The sequence below is a fragment of the Penicillium chrysogenum genome, assembly GCF_028827035.1.
Source record: "Penicillium chrysogenum strain IBT 35668 chromosome Unknown utg000001l_segment0_segment0, whole genome shotgun sequence".
Lineage (NCBI taxonomy): Eukaryota > Fungi > Ascomycota > Eurotiomycetes > Eurotiales > Aspergillaceae > Penicillium > Penicillium chrysogenum.
In genome coordinates, this window is record NW_026622749.1 from 2,795,157 (window position 1) to 2,812,922 (window position 17,766).

A 17,766-nucleotide genomic window follows, 5' to 3' on the forward strand; every position below is an offset into this window, starting at 1 on the left:
AAAAGACATGGTATCGTTTTATCTTAGATATATGACAAAGACAGGCTGCATAGCGGCCGACTTTCCTCAATATTGTTTCAATGTTGATATTCAAATGGATCTATCAAAGATCATGCTAAACTCATGCATAGATGTAACTGTACAACCGAAAATGCCCAATGCCCACATGAAATGTAAACTACAGCTGCTCCGCACTGGCCATGAGCCTATCAAGAAGGCCACTAGCACCAGCAGACTCGCCGTCGAGACTACCCTTATCATCAAGGACGCGACCAACTGCCGCAACAAGCCCAGCCAACCGTTTCCGCCGGATAGACTCCTCCAACTCAGCACTCTTCTGACGGGCGATGTCAATAACAGCGGGGGGCAAGTTCGCCAGGCGCGCAACGTTCAACCCGTAACTGCGATGTGCAACACCCTCAGCAACCTCATAGAGGAACGTGATCTCCTCATCCCCATCCTTGTCCTTGTTACCTGTCTCCGTGAACCGCATATGGACATTGCGGAGAGCTTTATCCGGGAAGGAATGTACCATGCGCGAGAGATGCTGGTAATGCGTGATGAATAGGGTGAGGGATTGGATCGACCGAACCATATGGTCGAGCACCGCCTGCGCGATAGCGACACCATCATGCGTGGATGTACCGCGACCCAGCTCGTCGAGGATAACCAAGGATCGAGGCGTTGCTTGCTTCAGGATATCTGCTGTTTCGGAGAGCTCGACCATGAAGGTTGATTCGCCGGCGAGCATGTTGTCGAAGGCGCCCATGCGCGTGAAGACCGCATCTAAGAGGCCAAGTCGGGCAGAAGACGCTGGGACGTAGGATCCGATCTGGGCCATGATTGCGATTAACGCTACCTGTCGCACGTAGCTGGATTTACCGCCCATGTTCGGGCCGGTGACGAGAAGCGCGCGAGTACCGTCGTGCTGGAGGTTTGTGTCGTTGGGTACGTATGTGTCTGTGAGGAGTTGCTCAACCATTGGGTGTCGGCCTTGCTCGATGTGGAGACCTGCTTCTTCTGTGTATTCTGGTTTGACATAGCCAGGCTGTTGGGCTATCTCTGCGAGAGATAATAGGCAGTCGAGTGTTGCGAGGGATTGGATGCAATCCCGGAAGGACTGGTACTGCGCTGCAATATCAGCTAGGAGGGTTTTGTATGCTTGGTCACAGGCTGCTGCTAGAGCTTCCTTGTACTGATCACGCTCGCGGATAAGCTGGATGACTTCTGGCGTGTGGAAGCGAGAGACTCTTTTTGTGCCGCTGACTTTCACCCACGATGCGGGCACGCGCTTGAGTGCCGGGGAGTTGTTTTCGATTTCGATCAAGTACTCAATTCCGGAGACTGTCGAGTATTCGACTTTGCCTCTCCCGATCGTTGACGCCGCCTCCTTACGGTGTTCTGAGAATCCGTGTTCGGTGCTTCCAATTTGAAGCTTAAGTTCACCGATCTCCTCTGTCTCCTCCGCTTCGCGAAAGAAAGTATATTTGTCATTGGTTCGTGCAGCGTGCATGTTGATCTTATCCAAAAACTTGACGACTGACGCTCGGATCGTGGGCAGAGAGGCAATGGCCTCGCTCACCAGCGATGATTGAAAGCCCGTCTGGGTAGGTGATTTGATATCGGCAAATTCCATTGCAATCATCTGCATAGCTTGCAGAACAGTGAGAAGTTCGGGTCGCTCGCACTTGGATCAATATTAGTACAGATGTGGCTATCATTGCAGAATTATTACCTACCTTTCCGTAGTAAATGCGGATCAGACTCCTCTCAAGATCACTCTTGACTTTGCGTAGCAACCCTCGCACTCTCTCCACCGGAATCGCTCGTGCAGGATCAATAAGCTCTTCCACGGCATTCGTCCGCTCCTGGAGGCACACTTTGTCCAGCAAAGGTCTTCCAACCCATTGCCGTAACATGCGTTGTCCGAATCGCGTGTGCGTCCGATCTAAGGTCCAAAATAAACTACCTCTTGTCGAGAGATCCGTCTGGTTTTGGTAGATTTCTAAATTGACCAGCGTGTTTCCGTTCAGAAGCATATGCGAACGAGCCGAGAAGGGCTGGAAATATTTCGTGAGATCAAACACATGTTGCAGCCCATACTCGGTCATATGTTCAATCATGGCAGACAGACAGATAGTCACCTGCTCTGGGAGGCCAAGGACATTTTGAAGCAACTTCACAGCTTGAGTATCCTCCTCGGTACTGGTAGCCTTCATCTTTCCTGCATAAAATCCCGACACATGGCTGTGTGCCTCGGCGGCGGAGGTTTTCTTCCTCTGAGCCCGTTCGAGACGCACGGCATCCCCGAAAACATTCATCTTGCTTCCAGATAAATGTTGCACGAGCTTCTCGCTAGCTCGAGACATCTCTCCAACGATCAAGATTTCGCAGGGAGCGATATGCAATAGTCGTGTCTCGATCTCGCTCCGCATGAAGCCATCCTCAAAGTCATCGTAGATAACGTCACCTGTAGCCGGCTGGACAGCAACAATCCCGACATGAACTCGCTCATCATTCCCGGGGCCCTTGGCATTGGTCTCCGTCATACAAAGCATGTACCCAGTGGCAGGAGAGGCGCCTCCCGCTGCCGGCGCAGGACCCTGCAGACCTTCAGCGTCATCGATATAGGTTCCTTTGGTGTAGAGATTGGTCAATTTGCGGACAAATGGCGCGTTCCGGTTATCACCCGCAGCCTTAAGCGCAGCTGTTTCAATCTGTCGCACCACACCGACCTTGTGGCCGGCTGTAACGAGTCGCTTCACATGTACGTGTAATCGGTGCACCGGGATACTAGCCGAAGCAAACCGGCCAATATGTGCCTCGGATGGATCTGCGGTAGGTCCTGGCATTAGTATGTTTTCCCTATTCCGGAATGTAGAAGATACTTACGTTCATCAAATCTAAACTTCCCCGGGATACACACGATTCCCAGCTCCTTGGCCGCAGTGCGCGCGTCCTCTCCGAAGAACCGGAACTTATATCCCACTTCAATAACCAACACTGTGTCCATATTCTGCCGCTTGATTTCAATGACCTGCTTCTCCATGGGCGTGAGCTTGCTCGCGCCCTTCTTCGCGCCCTTTCCTTTAGTCGGTGGTGGTGCAGGCTCGTCATCTTCCTCGGCTTCTGCAGCTTCCGCCTCCGCAAGGGCTGCATCGTTCACTGCGAGTCTCCCAATCCCAACCTGACAGTCTGAGCCACCGAGCTTCCGGACAAATTGCTGGTGCAGTTTCTCCTTCTCCTTCTTCCGCCGTTCCTGTTCTGGGTCTTCCTCCTCTGTGGGGACTGGCGCAACGGCGGGGGAGCTCTGGAACTTGAAGATATCGGTGCGTTGGCTGCTGCTTGCCTGAGAGGTGTGATCAAAGGGCACGCTTGTCGCAACTCGGATTGGCTCCTCCGCCTCTGTGCCGGTCTTGGCTCGCTTTGGTGCTGGCGCCACAATATCCTCGTCATCGTCATCATCTTCGTCGTCGTCTGCCGGGGTGGTATCGTCTTGCTTCGGGTCGATCTTGTCGAGTGGCGACGCTTGTCTTTTCTGAGATGGCTTGGCTGGGGTGGGTGTGGAGACTTTGGGCGTGGCCGAGGAAGCGGGTTTCTGCGTGAAGAAGCTGGAGATGCTTGCTTGCTTTCTCTTTAATGACGGAGAGGGTGCAGAGGATTGCGAAGAATGAGGTGCCATCTTGACGACGGTTTCAACAGACAGCTCCCACCGCAAGTATGTGGAACAACAGTGGGGTTAAATGTAGGGGTTATGGGTCGTGATAGAAACTGGGTTCAATGGAATTCAATACAAGAGTATTTCATCTCAGCTTGATCTCAGACTAGGAATGCTTCAAGTCGAGTCCCATGTGAGTTCTCCGCATTTTACCCGGAGCTCGACGCGTACAGAACGCGCTGGGCGTCCACTTAATTGGTTGCTGACTCAGCGTTTTCCTAGGCCCCGGGGGGCGAGATCTTCCAGGTTGTATATCGGACACAAATGTGGTAGGTGGGAACGAGATTATATCCCATGATTTGAAGCGTTTTTTTATAGCGAAGGGATTCTACGTCCATAGTTTGTCTACAAGGAGTGGGTTTCGATATGGTGGAAGGTTTGCATGAGTGAACGTGTATTGTTACATATTTGATGAGCATACATAGACATCTATACTCTAAGACGGGGGAAAGTGAGTGATGAAAATTGAGAAAAACGAACTGGCATGAAACCGTCTGCCTATGTACCCATGTAGGTAGCTTGATGTTGACAAAGAAACAGACCACAAAAAACTGCCCCAGCAAACAAACCATCAATCTGCGAGTGCAACAGTCATCGGTACACATCCATGGATGTATCCAGAGAGGCAAGAGACAAGAGACACAATGCACAGTCACGGAGGAGATCATGAAGGAACGAACCTTCAAGAAAAGAGAAAAAGCCCCGGGGACATTGTTCACTGGGCAACAGAGAGCTATCTCTGTGGGAAAGGGCCAAAAATTATGCCCAGCTCATCATAGGTCAATGGAGAGCCCAGGAAAGTACAGTCTGTATCCACAGAGGCCGAGGGAGGAATGTGGTCCAAGCCTCGACATGCTTCGTGCCATTAGACCGGGCCGTGGTGTCCTAATCTGTTTCAGACTAACCTGGACCGCAGCAAAGATCCGAGCTGAACTCGGGAACCACGATGTGCAATGTGGACCCGTAGTGGTGCGGAAGGAAGAAAGAAACAGAAAGAGAGGGTGGGAGGAGGGGGAGGGATATTTATATTTTCCCAGTGAAGGCAGGAACTGGACCAGTTTTGATCTGACTAAAAGGGAAGGCACCTGACTACATAGACTTCATATTGTGTATACCTCCTCTGTATGTAGATAATGTTATCTATTCTTTCTATTCATCGCTTTCCCATTCATCGTTCAGTGCATCTACACATTGATATTCAGTCCAGTATCTGTGTGATCGTAGAAAATACCACCCCAATCTATCCAGATCTCTCAGCCATCTCCTTGCCCGCGATCCTCCAAGCTACCACACTACTATCAGTCATTCAATCAACTTGCCCAGGTGCTTCGGCCTCCTCGTAGCTCTGAGAAACAACAAAGAAGCTCATCACAAAGCGTAAGACGTAATTACTAGCTGTGACTGGTGTATTTCTCCGAGGAAGCTGTCCATGTTTATCTATCATTAATATCATTAATGATGGACTGTACTGTCACACTTATAGAGCTTCATCCACCTAGACTTAAAGTAAAAGACTAGATAAAACCGAGTCATGGAGTGAGATGAAGTGAGACTTAACACCCAACATCAAAGCTTGCTGTGGGGCGGACGGTACTAGCTACATATGAATACTGGAGACTATGCTGCTGCAGGCTCGAGTTGGAAAGAATACCGCGCGTTAGCACGAGGAATTGGAAACCTAGCGGTGAAAGCCTGAGCCGGGGAATACGCCGTGTATCTGATTCCTGTCCATAGGGCTCGACAGAGTTCTTCCCCCGAACGAAAGCGACCATATCGAGATGTGTGTTGCGACCTGAGCTGAAGACCCGTGGACACTCACTAGGCTTAGAAGCCGGTAAGCATAAGCGTGTATCTAGAGCAGAATCTATTGATAATAGGAGGAAATAATGAATGGCCAAGCAACTATACCTAATGGAAGTAGTCGAAATATATAAACAGGCGTCGAAAAGTGAAATCAAAGAAGGACCTCCGTATTCCTAGAGGATATATGGCCATTTCGATCGCTCCTTGGAATAGGAGATGTACCTCATGTTAGATCAGGACTCGATTATATTGGCCTCAAGTACAAGCTGCGCCATCGTTCCAAACAATGTCAAAAGACGGTCACAGATGACGTTCATCGATGGCCAAATCTTGCGGGAGCGTCGAGGTGAAGTCAGAACAGAGACTCAGTGCTCTCCGAGCAAGTTGGTTGTAGAACCACCGGGGCAATGCTTGACTGAATATATCGTGACAGGAAGTGCTTGGGGCAATTCAGGTACTTACCCGCTCAGGTCCGGCGCTTTACGATGGTTCTGGTTTCACACGCCGAAAGAACAGGGACTTGGCGAGTGTTCATCATAGAATGAGTGTATGCGGTTGTTGCTTGAAGGAGATGTGATGTTTCGTTTTCTTTTTGACTAGAATGAAAGCAGTAAGCAATTTGTACTTGGCGCGGAAAATATTTAGTACATGATATATGGCACGGAAAGCATTCATAATGAACATTTTCATATTGATACTGGCTAATCATAGTATTGTACATCATATTAAACAGCCCAACAAGGTTGGGAAAAAAATGGACCCCCATGAATAATCACAACTGTTAGAACCTTGGAAGATAGCAGTTAGGCTGGGTGTCGACAACCTTGGAAGTCTGGGTCGTCGGGTGAGTGCAAACCAATGGTAAAGCTACCACTGTCACTGTTCTGGTTTTGGTTGTTGTTGTTGTTCTTTTTTTTTTGGATTTTGCTTTTCGGTTTTGTTTTTGGTTTTGGTTTTTTTTTTTTTTTTTTTTTTTTTGGTTGTCTTTTTGGTTCTGGATATCCATAACATCTTCGGCCATTTCGGGAAACATCGCATAGCATCACTGTCACAGGGTTGACCAGCATGTTAGCGGGTTAACCTGGGGTCGGTCAGCATGGTCGTGGGATTTAGTTCGCATCGGTAGAAAAGTAGTATGTTGGAAAGATCTGGTCGTCTTCGGGGATGGTTACGTCGGATGGAACTATCTGGTCCACTGGAAGCCAGCCATTCTGGGCTGCAGTATGCTCCTCTTCATACTGGCTCTCATAGAAGGGGTGCTTCGAGGGGGCTTGCAGAGGGTTGGATCGATACCCAGCCTTGTCAAGGGTGTCATATGTATCACCAAGATCAGGAAGGTATGAGGGGCCGAATCCAAAGTCATCGGAGTCAGGGTATTTAACGAATGGGGAGTTCCAACCGTGGGGGGCAATTCGACCTTTGGGGGTTCAGAATAGGCTCAATGTTCTCTTTGGCAAGGGATGCGTGTCCAATTCTCGGGGCATGAATGCCAGCGTTGGTCTTTCCGTTCAAAACAAGGCGAGTGGGGGTCAATGTGTCAAACTGCGCTCTGAATCCCGGTTGCTGATAAGTTGTTTTGCTGTCCTCTTCTTCCTTTCCCTCATCAACAAAAACGTCGAAGCCACCCCTGGGCCGTTTGCCAAAGGTGTTCACAGTAAGACCAATCTCTTCATCGTCACCAACATAAGAGTGAGCTGCTGCGCGGCGCGAGCGGCGGGAAGACGTGTGCTCTTCGTTGGCCCCTTCATCTGCCATGTTCTTGCGGTCTTTGTCCGTTTTCTGTCGCTTTCTGTCCGCGGCACGGGACACGTTGGGATCAGCCTTGGTCAGACGTGTGCTCCTGGTACGAGTGAGGCCTCCCTTGGGAATCGGAGTCTCTCCTTTCAGTGGGCTGTAGTCCTCCACATTGCCCGTGATCATACGCTCCGTCAACAGAGTTCCGCCAGGGGAATAGACCTGCTCTGAAGGCTCCACGAGCAAGGAAGTTTCTTCCATGGTCTTCAGTACACCACTGTCCTTCTTCTGGTTGCGCCGACGACGCATCTGCACAGTGGCGGAATCAAAAATATCCATGCCTGGGTATAGAACGCCCTTGAGTCTTGAGATTTCTTCAGCCCGAGTCTTGTCCATCTCAGCCTCAGCCGATGCCTGGGTTTGATCACCAGAGTCGACAAAAGGATTAGGAGTGTCTTCGTTCGTAATCAATGTTGTCTCCAAAGGTCCCGGTTCGTGTAGGCGCTGTATCGGTGTCTTAGGCAAAGCCAATGATTGGCTTTGATCGTAGAGGTCAGAAGCATTAACAGGCGGCAAAACATTCGACTTTGTGCCATTAGACGATCGCAATAAGCGAAGGGTCGGACCAGTTCGAGATTTCGCACTGCTGTTCGCCGTAGGCAACTGGTTTGGGGTGCTTGCTGCGAGGGTTGTACCCGCATGTTGCTGGTTGTCATTGTGAGAATCGGCCAGGCGAGGATCAAGGTAATCAGGGTTGGGGGTGGCTGGCATTGCAGGAGTGCTGGAGCCCTCGGTCTCCACGATGGATGCTTGGCTCCTTGTGCGTTTGGTGGTGTTGGAAGTCGATGCTTCGTCCTTTCTTTTCTTCCGACTTTCTTTGCTTGCCATGCGAGCAGACAGCAGCTTCGCGAAGCCATTGTTATCAAACCACTGGTCGTATCGCTCGAGAAGCTTGACCGAGTTAGGATCGTCGGTGCGAAGCTTGAGCTTGAAGTGGTTGGCCAAATGAGCCTTGGAGGCAGCATGGGTCAACAGGTGGGAGACATCGCTGAACTGCGGCTGTCCAGGACAGATGATGCACTCGAGGGTAGTGCCCATGGTGCAAGCCCCGAAGGAAGCAACAAGTAACAGATAGAATGAGATGCAAATGGAAAGGGCAAAACAAGGCAAAACAACCAAAGTGTCAAGGCCAAGAAAGTGGGTGTGAGAGAAGCTGGTGAAGGAGCGATGGAAGAAGAAGACCAGGCGTTATAAACAAATCGACGAGGCGGACGGGTTATCGCTTCCCTTGTGTGAATCACTCTTTGAGCTCTGAGGAAGGTACGTCCTGTCAGTCACGGGAAGAGTCACGGGATTTGATTGAGTTCAATGACCCTTGGAACTTCAATTCATCTGTTCAACATTATTATCCTTAGGTACACAATGGTATGTGCCACGATGTCTTAACAGCTCTTTGGCCATTGTAGGGGGGTATGAAGCGGAATAAGTCAACGTGGTTGTTATTCTCCTCCCGCATTGTATCCCATAGTCCATAGAATAGAACTCTGGGTTATTAGATTGCGGGAGGTTTCAATTGGATTCAATTGATCGATCAATCAACTGACGAATTACCCCGCAAGGCATTTGGCAGTGATTGCCTTCGGCATACAACTATTGATCTGAGTTAGCAACTTCACAATAGAAGACCAGATGTATGCCAGTATCTCACTAAACAGCATCTATTTCTTCAAGGCCATTGAACTTCAACAAGCTCAGTCCTGCAAGGCTGAAGTGTGTGTGATATACATCAACCATATTTCCTGGTCGATCAGCAAAGCCACCAGCATCAGGGTCCTACATAAGGGTTAGCAATATATTCCACCACACAATTGACAATCAATTGACCTGGCATTGTAGAACAAATGCGGCGAGCTTCTCGCCATCGATCCAATGTAAACGGTCGATCATGGCAAGGCTTGATCCCACCCACCAGCTGTAGCACGCATCTGCAAGCTTCTCTGGTCGACCATTGAAACCACCGCTTTCGATCTGGCGCTCGCTGAGCCAAGCTCCGAGGCGATCCTTATTCACCAGGTCCAAGCGACCAGCGATGGCCAATGCACCAATGCAAGTGAACACCTGACCTGCATGGGACTCGGCACCGGGGCGAATACCATAAGCTCCATCCAAGTTCTCACAACTTTGAATGTGAGCAACGGCTTTGGGGACATCGACCAGGTCCATTAGGCGCAATAGCGACAATGCATTGAGGGCACCATATAAGAAACGGGTATCCGTTTCGCCCCACTGGTCTCCCATGAAGGAACCATCTGCATTTTGTAGGTTTGCAATAACTGTAATGAATTAGTGAACAATCATTCATATCGGTATGAGGGAATGTCATACAAGACCCAACTTTCTCCTTGCCGCCTCGGCCCCGCTTCTCGAGTTCATCAACAGCATCAATGGTTATGAGGATCTGAACTGCTGAAACGGTGTACAACATATGGGCATCATGACCCGGGGCAGCACCGAAGCCTCCATTGTCACTTTGGCACGAGAGAACGAAGTCGATGGTTTGATCTCGAGGTAACGTATCCGGACAACCTAGAATATGCAGGGCGGTGAGCCCCCAATAAACACCATTTAGTCGTAGGTGCTCAGTCAGCCAATATTCCAGTTCATCTTTCCTCTATGTTGGTTAGTTAACATTCAACATCTTCTTTCGAGCACGCACAGTGTCCAGATTCTTGATGTAAGTCACATGCTTTGAGGAGTGGAGTTCGGAGTCTGGGATACCCTCACCCCTCCCAGGGCCAGATACTAGTGCCATGTCTGGTAATGAATGAAGTTCACAGGATGGGGAAGGTTAGTAGGTGAAGAAGATGACAGCTCTGTGCATTAATTAATCAGGTAGGAGAACTGAAGGCGGTGAAGATCAAGCTATAGATACATAGCTTTATGCATGGCCAATATTACATGTATTAATGCACACGCATGAAACATTGCCCAGGTGGGAAAGAACAAATACTAATACACTGTGGAGGGTCGAAAATTTATCCAGTTCATCACGTGGGAACGGATCGGATTTACATTGCTCCGGGGCAGGAGTCTCGGCTCGGAAGGATTTACATTTGTCCGGCCAAGTTTCTCACCGCCAAACTCGGTGCTGGCCTCGGTGCTGGCCTCGGTGCTGGTGTGGGTGCTGGTCTAGTTTGCGGTGCTGGCTAATATGCTGGCCTGTGTTTCTATCACATTTTCTAGAGTATCAACCTAATAAGCTTCTATTTCCGAAGCCTCTATCTTAGAACAAGCTTCGAATCCTTTTCTCGGCGTCAGCGCCACGCTAAGCCTATTGACATCCGCGGATCTCGTATACTTAATCATCTCTACCTATGTACTAAGACTAGCGCTTAAAAAAGATGGATTAAGCTAACGCTCAGCAACAGAGGCTGGGGGTCCGGTGGCTGGATGTGTTAAAAATTTAAGTCTAGTCACTGTACCTGGTTTGACGCCGGGTCGCAGAATCTATATAGGGATCTCTATAGGGCAGACAGGTAGAAACCCGGAGCATAGAGACAAGCCGTAGCCGACTTGATTTCCCTATCTCCGAGGGGTCAATTCGACGTAATGGCACAACAACCCTCAGTCCGGGGGTGTTCTCTCCAGGACCAGTCAACTGGAAAGAGTATGTTGAAGGCCGAAGTCTAAGCGTGGACAGCAATGCACGAGCATCAGCACTGGAGCACAATTAAAGATCTTTGCAGGATATGGGCCGATGGGGCTACTACCGTAGAGAAATGCCACGCCGAGAAGATAACTCTTGAGGCTACATGCTACTAGGAAGATGGAGGAGGAAGAAACTCTTACTATGCAAACTAGTGAAGCAGGGCCCTTATAAGGGCCTTCATTAACAAAGGACAAGCAAATTGACAAGGCAAAGGCTCAGTCTGCATGACATGAAGCATCATCCTATCGAAGGGGGATTCTCCAGCAATAACATCAGTCTACCGAGCCGATCGAACCTTGAAAGCTATGACCAGGGCGTATTTTCAGATACATACTAGAGGTTTGGACTGACTATCCGACACCATGAATTGATGGAGGTTGTTTGGTTTTTGAGGGCGTACTATTATATAAGTAATCAGGGGTGTGGCCAGTAGAACCTTGGAAACTTAGGTCCAGTCACTGTACTGGGTACAATATAACTACAACATACAGAGTAAATAGGCGAAGGTTCTGTGACATTCGTAGCTAAACTATTGCGCCCGAGGTCTATTGGTGGAAATGCATAGTGAAAATCCACTCAACAAAGGTGCACGTGCGCCAAAAGCACTCCAGGCGCTAGTTTGACATCTTCAGCCATGTTTCAGATTGGATGGAACCTCAAGTGGAAGGCATCCAAATGGGAGGGCGGTGTGGGAGTCAACCTTTGTATCTAGATATAAGAAAAGTATGACAGACATAGGGATCGCCCAGGTGTATACCTAGGTAGTAGAGATTGTGCGTATGTTCTATGGAGAGTAGAATTAATATAAAACACAATCTAAAGTGTTATACGATATTTCCATATTTATCCTCTGTGCTGGTGCTAGTGCGGAGTATGGTCAGTGTGGGCTCCGAGCCTTCCCATGTTATACAAAGTGCACACCGTATCACAATTATAGGCAATGGAAACCTCTTTCAAAGATTGTCTCTAAAACGGGAGATCCCAGTGGAGGCAGTCATCCATGGACCGTGTGAGGTCTTTATCGGTAAGCGGGAATACTCCGTATGAGTTCCAAGGTTGGACCCGAGACCAGGTTAAATTAATTTATAAAAAGTGGACGACACTTTGGACACGGACACGTTTGTGCATTTATTTAGCTCTTACCCCTGATATAACTATAGAGGGGTTTCTGTTAAATACAGAGAATAAATTAATTCCTTATTATCTTACTATGCTTACGTTTTATAGATGGACTAGGTACGACATATTATGCGTAGTTATAGTATGCATATGCGACCATACACAATTCAAAAGCACCAAAAAGCACAACCATGGATCTTCCGGCAAAGGAAATCAGGGAATCAGGCACTGATTTATTGTACTGTAACTGGTTCTCCGATCAACCAATGACAGTCCACATCCACTGCAACGTAAGGCAACACATTCCGTGGCTCTGACCTACAAAAGTGGAGAGCTCTGATCATTCGTGTACAGCCCATATCAAGTACCTTTGGACTCGACAAATAGAATCTAATCCCGTCAACCTCCATCTGAGAGAGAGTGTTTTTCTTTTTCTTTTTCTTTTTATCGGGAGGCGACGCGAATGTCAATTGAGTAAAAATGTTATTCAAACTGACAAAGACGGATATAGACATTGATGATGCCTATCCACCGTCAGACTCGGATCATCCAAGCGAAGGTGTTCCTTGGGTCAAAGTGACGTTTCGCCCTTCAGGGGGAGATAGGAAATTTAAAAAAGATCCCCTTTTCTTGTATATTTTGTACAAGAATTATTTGCCCAAGTAGGGAAAAAGATAATGAGAATGTGGAACGGTTTCAAGTTTCTCCAAAGACCCAAAAAAAACAATCTATAATTGTGAATATCGAATAATTATGACTTCTATAATATACTAGCGTTATTTGATAGTCTCTGCTCGGACTAGTGTACCGCTAAGTCTATCACGAGAGACTTGGACTTGACTTTTTTTGGGTTCATAGTGTTCTTCAACAAATTCTTCACCTTTTACAACTTTGATAACTTGGACTACACAAGATAACATACCGCTTTCAGATTGAGTTGTTTCAATGTTCTTTTGACCTTGATCCACACAACTCCTATCTCGCCCCCCCTTCCGCTCTGCCGATCCCCGAACTTCGAAGCGCCCAAAAAGAGGGGGCAAGCGAACTTGCACTGAACAAGTCCTGGTCTCATAAAGGATCGGTGGGAACAATTGAATCCATAATACCTAGGTATGACCTCGGGAGGATATTGGTGAGTCAGCTGAAATCAGGCAACGTCCATTGTTTCTGCTAGTTCCTGGCCTCTGTCAACAAAGAGTCGGTGGCTTCTTTTAACTCGGGGTTTGCCTGCATATGTCATCTGCGGTCTCACCTCTGGTTCTTTTTTGACACTTCTTCTTCCTTTCACATGTCTCTGATTTTGCGCTGACCCTATAACTGGCGCTTCAGATCCATCCTCGATACTTCACTTGATCCATACTACCTTCGCCATTGCATTTGACGCACAGGTAGACAACATTGCGTCTCTCCTTGTACTACCCAGCTTCGAAAGTCGCTTCGTCCCCCCACCACACGGTCAGACCTCGAGAGTTGATACCCGTACGAGCCTCTCAGCCGCATACGTGATTTGGGTTCCAGCGCTGGCCAAAGACACATCTGGCAGGCAGCCCAAGGATCAATCCATCTGAAGCTGTGACGGGGGCTACAACCCACTAATCCTTGACCGAACCTCCCATACATCCTGGACTGGGTCCAATTGCCGCCCGACATGTCAAACCGAACTTCAACAGTGCCCAACCTCGATTTGAGCTCGTGTAAGACCGAGTCGAAGAAAGACAAGGTCTCATCGCCTGTGACGCCAGGTGACCACAGTTCAGACGGGCCGAGCCCCTTAACACCACGTTCGCCCAAATCTGCATCAAGCTCTCCACTCTTCAAAGGTGCAACAATTCGCCCTGTCACGCAAGACTCCGACAGCAAGGCAACCAGTCCTATTCTCCCACTCTCTCCTGGCACAGGCCCCGCAGAGCCTACGACACCCGGTATCACAGCCATTCCTCAACATTTCCCTTCTCCCAAAGACTCAAGGCATACGCGCGATGCCTCGAAATCATTTTTCGGCAACCTCAAAGCACCGAAATCATCACACAAGCCACAACATTCAGATAGTTCGGAAAACTCCACCGAACATTCCAAGAGCAGAGGGAGCTCCAGAGACCGGAAGACAGCAATGACTTCGAAACAATACGAGTCAACGCCTGATCTTCCAGGGGCACTTGCCCGTGCGAATGGATCCGAAAAGACTAGTGAGCTTTCCCTCGCCACCTATGTGGATCATATCTAACACAATGCTCTCCAGATGAACCCACGGGCGACAATAATCCGCAGCAAACAGGCACAAAGAAAGTCGGTACAGATCTAGAGGGCGCCGCGCCGAAGAAAAACAAACAACGATTTGCGAACCTTTTGACCCGATCTCGCTCCATTCGAGTTGAGGACTCCTCCGGAACGAAAGCACCACGCCGACGCCCCTCTACTGGTCTGGCGAAACTTGAAGAGTTCAATCAAGGCGCGACGACGACCGCAATTCCACCCCGTAGTGCGACTGCGCAACCCGAACGCGCCGCCCAGAAAGGCTTGCAGCCTCCTGAGCGCCCAGCCGACTCCACGTCTTTGCGAAAAGAGCGCAGCCACGGTAACATAGTTGCATCAGGTTCGCTGAGTCAAGTTTCCGGCGCCTCGGCTACCATTTTCAGCAACCTGAAGTCTTCATCAAGTGGCACCGCAGATCGTATTGGCAAGGCCGGAAAAGGATTCTTTAGCAAGATCACTCGCAGCGGTAGCACCAACGAGAGAGAGATGATCACTGATGATTCGTACACGTGCTCAGTGATCAACCTCCCGCTCATTGAGCAGGCGAGAAAGACCCGCATTGCGAAGAAGCTTGAAGACTGCCGAGACAAGACTGAGTTCTGGATGCCTGCCTTACCATATCGCTCAATTGATTATCTAAACTTTAAGGGCTGCGAGGAAGAGGGCCTTTACCGTGTTCCTGGTAGTGGCAGGGAGGTCAAGCACTGGCAACGAAGATTTGACACAGAACTCGACATCGATCTCTTCGAGGTCCCTGACCTTTACGACATTAACACGATTGGATCTCTCTTCAAGGCTTGGCTTCGTGAGCTTCCGGATGAGCTTTTCCCCAAGTCGACGCAAACGATGATTGCTATGAAGTGCGAAGGCGCCACGACCGCACCGCAGCTACTCAAAGATGAGCTCTCCAAGTTACCGCCATACCATTACTACCTCCTATTTGCCATCACCTGCCACCTCAACCTCCTTCACTCATACGTGGACCAGAACAAAATGGACTACCGCAACTTGTGCATCTGCTTCCAGCCCTGTATGAAGATCGACGCATTCTGCTTCCAATTCTTGGTATGTGACTGGAAGAACTGCTGGCAGGGGTGTTGGACCGAGAAAGAATACCTTGAGATTGAGAAAAAGATGGATGAGCGCGATCTGAGGGTCTCACAGGAGCAGGAGGCTGCCATGGCAAAGGAACGAGCCTCTGCCAGCCATGAACGCGCTGTCTCGTCTTCCAGCAGCAGCGCTGGGGAAGAACCTCGTAAGCTTCCTCGTGAGCCAGTTCGCCCAGCGACCTCACACCTAGAAACCACACGCGCGGAAACCGCCCGCCCAGCAACCGCTCGAACCCGAAAGGCTCCGCCGAAGAATATCGAAACGGCACACAGCCGGAGCATCTCTCAGCTTCCCGAGCTTGGCCCGCCGCTCTCTCCTATCAAAATCTAAATCTGAAAGACGTCTCCTGGCATAAAATTCAAATTGCCTTGGATGAAAATAGCTTCACGTCGTTATCTACCTTTTATGACCCGCTTCCAATTTGGCTGGCCCGATTTCCTTCTATCTGCTGGACCAGATAGGACTGGACAAGTTGTTTCAGAATGGCATTTACTTCCTCCATCACCTCCATTTTCTCCTCTCCCGTACCTCTGATACGAGATCTCCATCGCCCGCTCGCCGTATGATCGATATCTCCATTGTCATTTGGTCTCATATTGGCTCCATTGTCATTTGGTGCGATATTGGGATCAGATGGCTCATCAATACTCTTCGATGTGTACATCTTTTTGCTCTCTTGGCATCTTCTCTGAAATTGGCGAATGGCCGGCCGTTTCGTTTACAGTCATTTTGCTTGACTCGCATTGTTTCTCTCTCTTTTCGCTATCTCTTGACTATTTGGAAGCGCAAATCTTATTCCATGCTTTGCTTGATATTGCAACATCTCCGGATTCCCCTCTGCGGTTGAAATTGATTTCCATCATCGCTATTTTCTTCATGCCTGGTTGCTCCGTTTTGCAATGGGGGTTTACATTTTTATTTTACTTAGCTTTTTGTTTGAATCATGTATCTGGCGTTTCCTTTCGAGAACTGTACAATAAAGAAGGTGGGAAAGGCACTTTTCGGTTCAAACAAGATCATCCTGGTACAATAATCCCCATAGCCTCACACAGATATATCAAGGCTATCGAGCTATCGAGTAAAGGCCATCGCAAATATCGATAGATGCAATAAGAGTGCTTTTGGTGAATCACGGTATGTCCACATACATGAAGAATCCCATTCGACTCCCAACCCCAACGCCAGAGATGTAAAAAGAATCAAGACAGGAAAAGCCAGAGGCTATAAGATAAACGTGATAAAAAGAAAAGAAAAGAGCACGAAAGAACCCGATAAAATCCAGCTCAATCAACAACCGCTCCTCATTTCGCACGAGCAGGGTTCGACCTCTTCTCATTCGAGCGTTGCTTACGCTCATTACGCTTGATGCGCTCCTTGCGTTCACTTCGCGACATACCCCGAACGTTGCTTCCTTCAGCATTAGCCTCAGCCTCCTTCTTCCACTTCTTCTCATCAACCTCAACAAGCCATTGGTTCTCGTCTTCCTTGTTCTTGCCCTTGTAACCCCAGCGCGGCACCCACTCGCCAGTAGCCTCGTCGTAGACGAGCTTCTTGCGGCGCTCCTTGTCCATGCCGGCAGCACCGGGCTTCTGGCTGAACTTGCCGATGCCCTTCTTGCGGGCGAACAGCTCCCATTTCGTGGGCGCCTTCGGGACGGGAAGCGGCTTGTGGCGCGGGAGGTGGATGTTAGGTGCTGGCAGGTTGAGAAGCACGCCATCAGAGACGGAGGTCTTGATCTCGCAGGTTGTCAGGAGCTGGTTGAGCAGGACCTGGACGCCGTCGCGGGCTGTCGCTTTCAGCGAGTCGTTCAGGGTTTGGTCCGCGGGGAGCTCGAGTGGGTTAGGGTCATTGACGAGCAGGTGGCCCAGGTCGAATGTGTAAGGAGTGGGCTTTGAGACGGTGATGGGCCTGGACATGGACGTTAGTTACTGTATTTTTCTTCGTTTTCTTCTTTTGACTTTTGGTCATCCGGTTGGTGAAGGGGGGTCCTTACAGTCTCTCGGTCTTGGAACCTGCCGCAGCCGTAGGCACGGAGTTCGCCATCTCGGTATCAGACATGACGAGACTAGTAGATTTTGGTAAACTGTTGATGTTCAAAGGTTGGTATCAGCCCGAAGAAAAAAAAATGTTGGTTATCAGATACAGCCGCTTCTACTTTTCTGCCATGACTAAGACAACCCGACCGCCTTTCCTTCTCAGGGCGGGCGGATTTCGCATCAAATTATTGACTGAAGTGTTTAACTGTTGTTGTTCAACTCAATTCCCACCCACCTCTCCATCTCAGCACCGGTTGTCCACTCACTGGCTGCGCCGGTGTTTC

At 49.2% G+C, this 17,766-nt stretch overlaps 6 protein-coding genes across 6 annotated transcripts; 1 reads left to right on the forward strand and 5 right to left on the reverse strand.

Annotated features, from left to right (window-relative positions):
- Nucleotides 1–178: 178 nt before the first annotated feature.
- On the reverse strand, nucleotides 179–3,682 carry msh3 (mismatch repair protein MSH3; the record flags this gene model as incomplete). The annotated part of the gene is made up of 3 exons (XM_056706882.1): nucleotides 179–1,687; nucleotides 1,740–2,845; nucleotides 2,893–3,682. The coding sequence occupies 3 exons, from the start codon at nucleotides 3,680–3,682 to the stop codon at nucleotides 179–181; spliced, it is 3,405 nt and encodes a 1,134-aa protein (XP_056571184.1).
- A 2,948-nt stretch (nucleotides 3,683–6,630) lies between these two features.
- On the reverse strand, nucleotides 6,631–8,353 carry N7489_001128 (uncharacterized protein; the record flags this gene model as incomplete). The annotated part of the gene is made up of 2 exons (XM_056706883.1): nucleotides 6,631–6,938; nucleotides 7,012–8,353. The coding sequence occupies 2 exons, from the start codon at nucleotides 8,351–8,353 to the stop codon at nucleotides 6,631–6,633; spliced, it is 1,650 nt and encodes a 549-aa protein (XP_056571185.1).
- Nucleotides 8,354–8,862: 509 nt separating this feature from the next.
- On the reverse strand, nucleotides 8,863–10,067 carry N7489_001129 (Rab geranylgeranyltransferase subunit beta BET2; the record flags this gene model as incomplete). The annotated part of the gene is made up of 5 exons (XM_056706884.1): nucleotides 8,863–8,905; nucleotides 8,964–9,088; nucleotides 9,140–9,588; nucleotides 9,641–9,926; nucleotides 9,972–10,067. 5 exons carry the CDS (start codon nucleotides 10,065–10,067, stop codon nucleotides 8,863–8,865), a joined length of 999 nt encoding a protein of 332 aa, XP_056571186.1.
- Nucleotides 10,068–13,731: 3,664 nt separating this feature from the next.
- On the forward strand, nucleotides 13,732–15,776 carry N7489_001130 (uncharacterized protein; the record flags this gene model as incomplete). Its single annotated transcript, XM_056706885.1, has 2 exons — nucleotides 13,732–14,269; nucleotides 14,323–15,776. 2 exons carry the CDS (start codon nucleotides 13,732–13,734, stop codon nucleotides 15,774–15,776), a joined length of 1,992 nt encoding a protein of 663 aa, XP_056571187.1.
- Nucleotides 15,777–15,849: 73 nt separating this feature from the next.
- On the reverse strand, nucleotides 15,850–16,110 carry N7489_001131 (uncharacterized protein; the record flags this gene model as incomplete). The annotated part of the gene is made up of 1 exon (XM_056706886.1): nucleotides 15,850–16,110. The coding sequence occupies one exon, from the start codon at nucleotides 16,108–16,110 to the stop codon at nucleotides 15,850–15,852; it is 261 nt and encodes an 86-aa protein (XP_056571188.1).
- Nucleotides 16,111–16,747: 637 nt separating this feature from the next.
- On the reverse strand, nucleotides 16,748–17,504 carry N7489_001132 (ribosome biogenesis protein RRS1; the record flags this gene model as incomplete). The annotated part of the gene is made up of 2 exons (XM_056706887.1): nucleotides 16,748–17,354; nucleotides 17,440–17,504. 2 exons carry the CDS (start codon nucleotides 17,502–17,504, stop codon nucleotides 16,748–16,750), a joined length of 672 nt encoding a protein of 223 aa, XP_056571189.1.
- Between the last annotated feature and the right edge of the window lie 262 nt (nucleotides 17,505–17,766).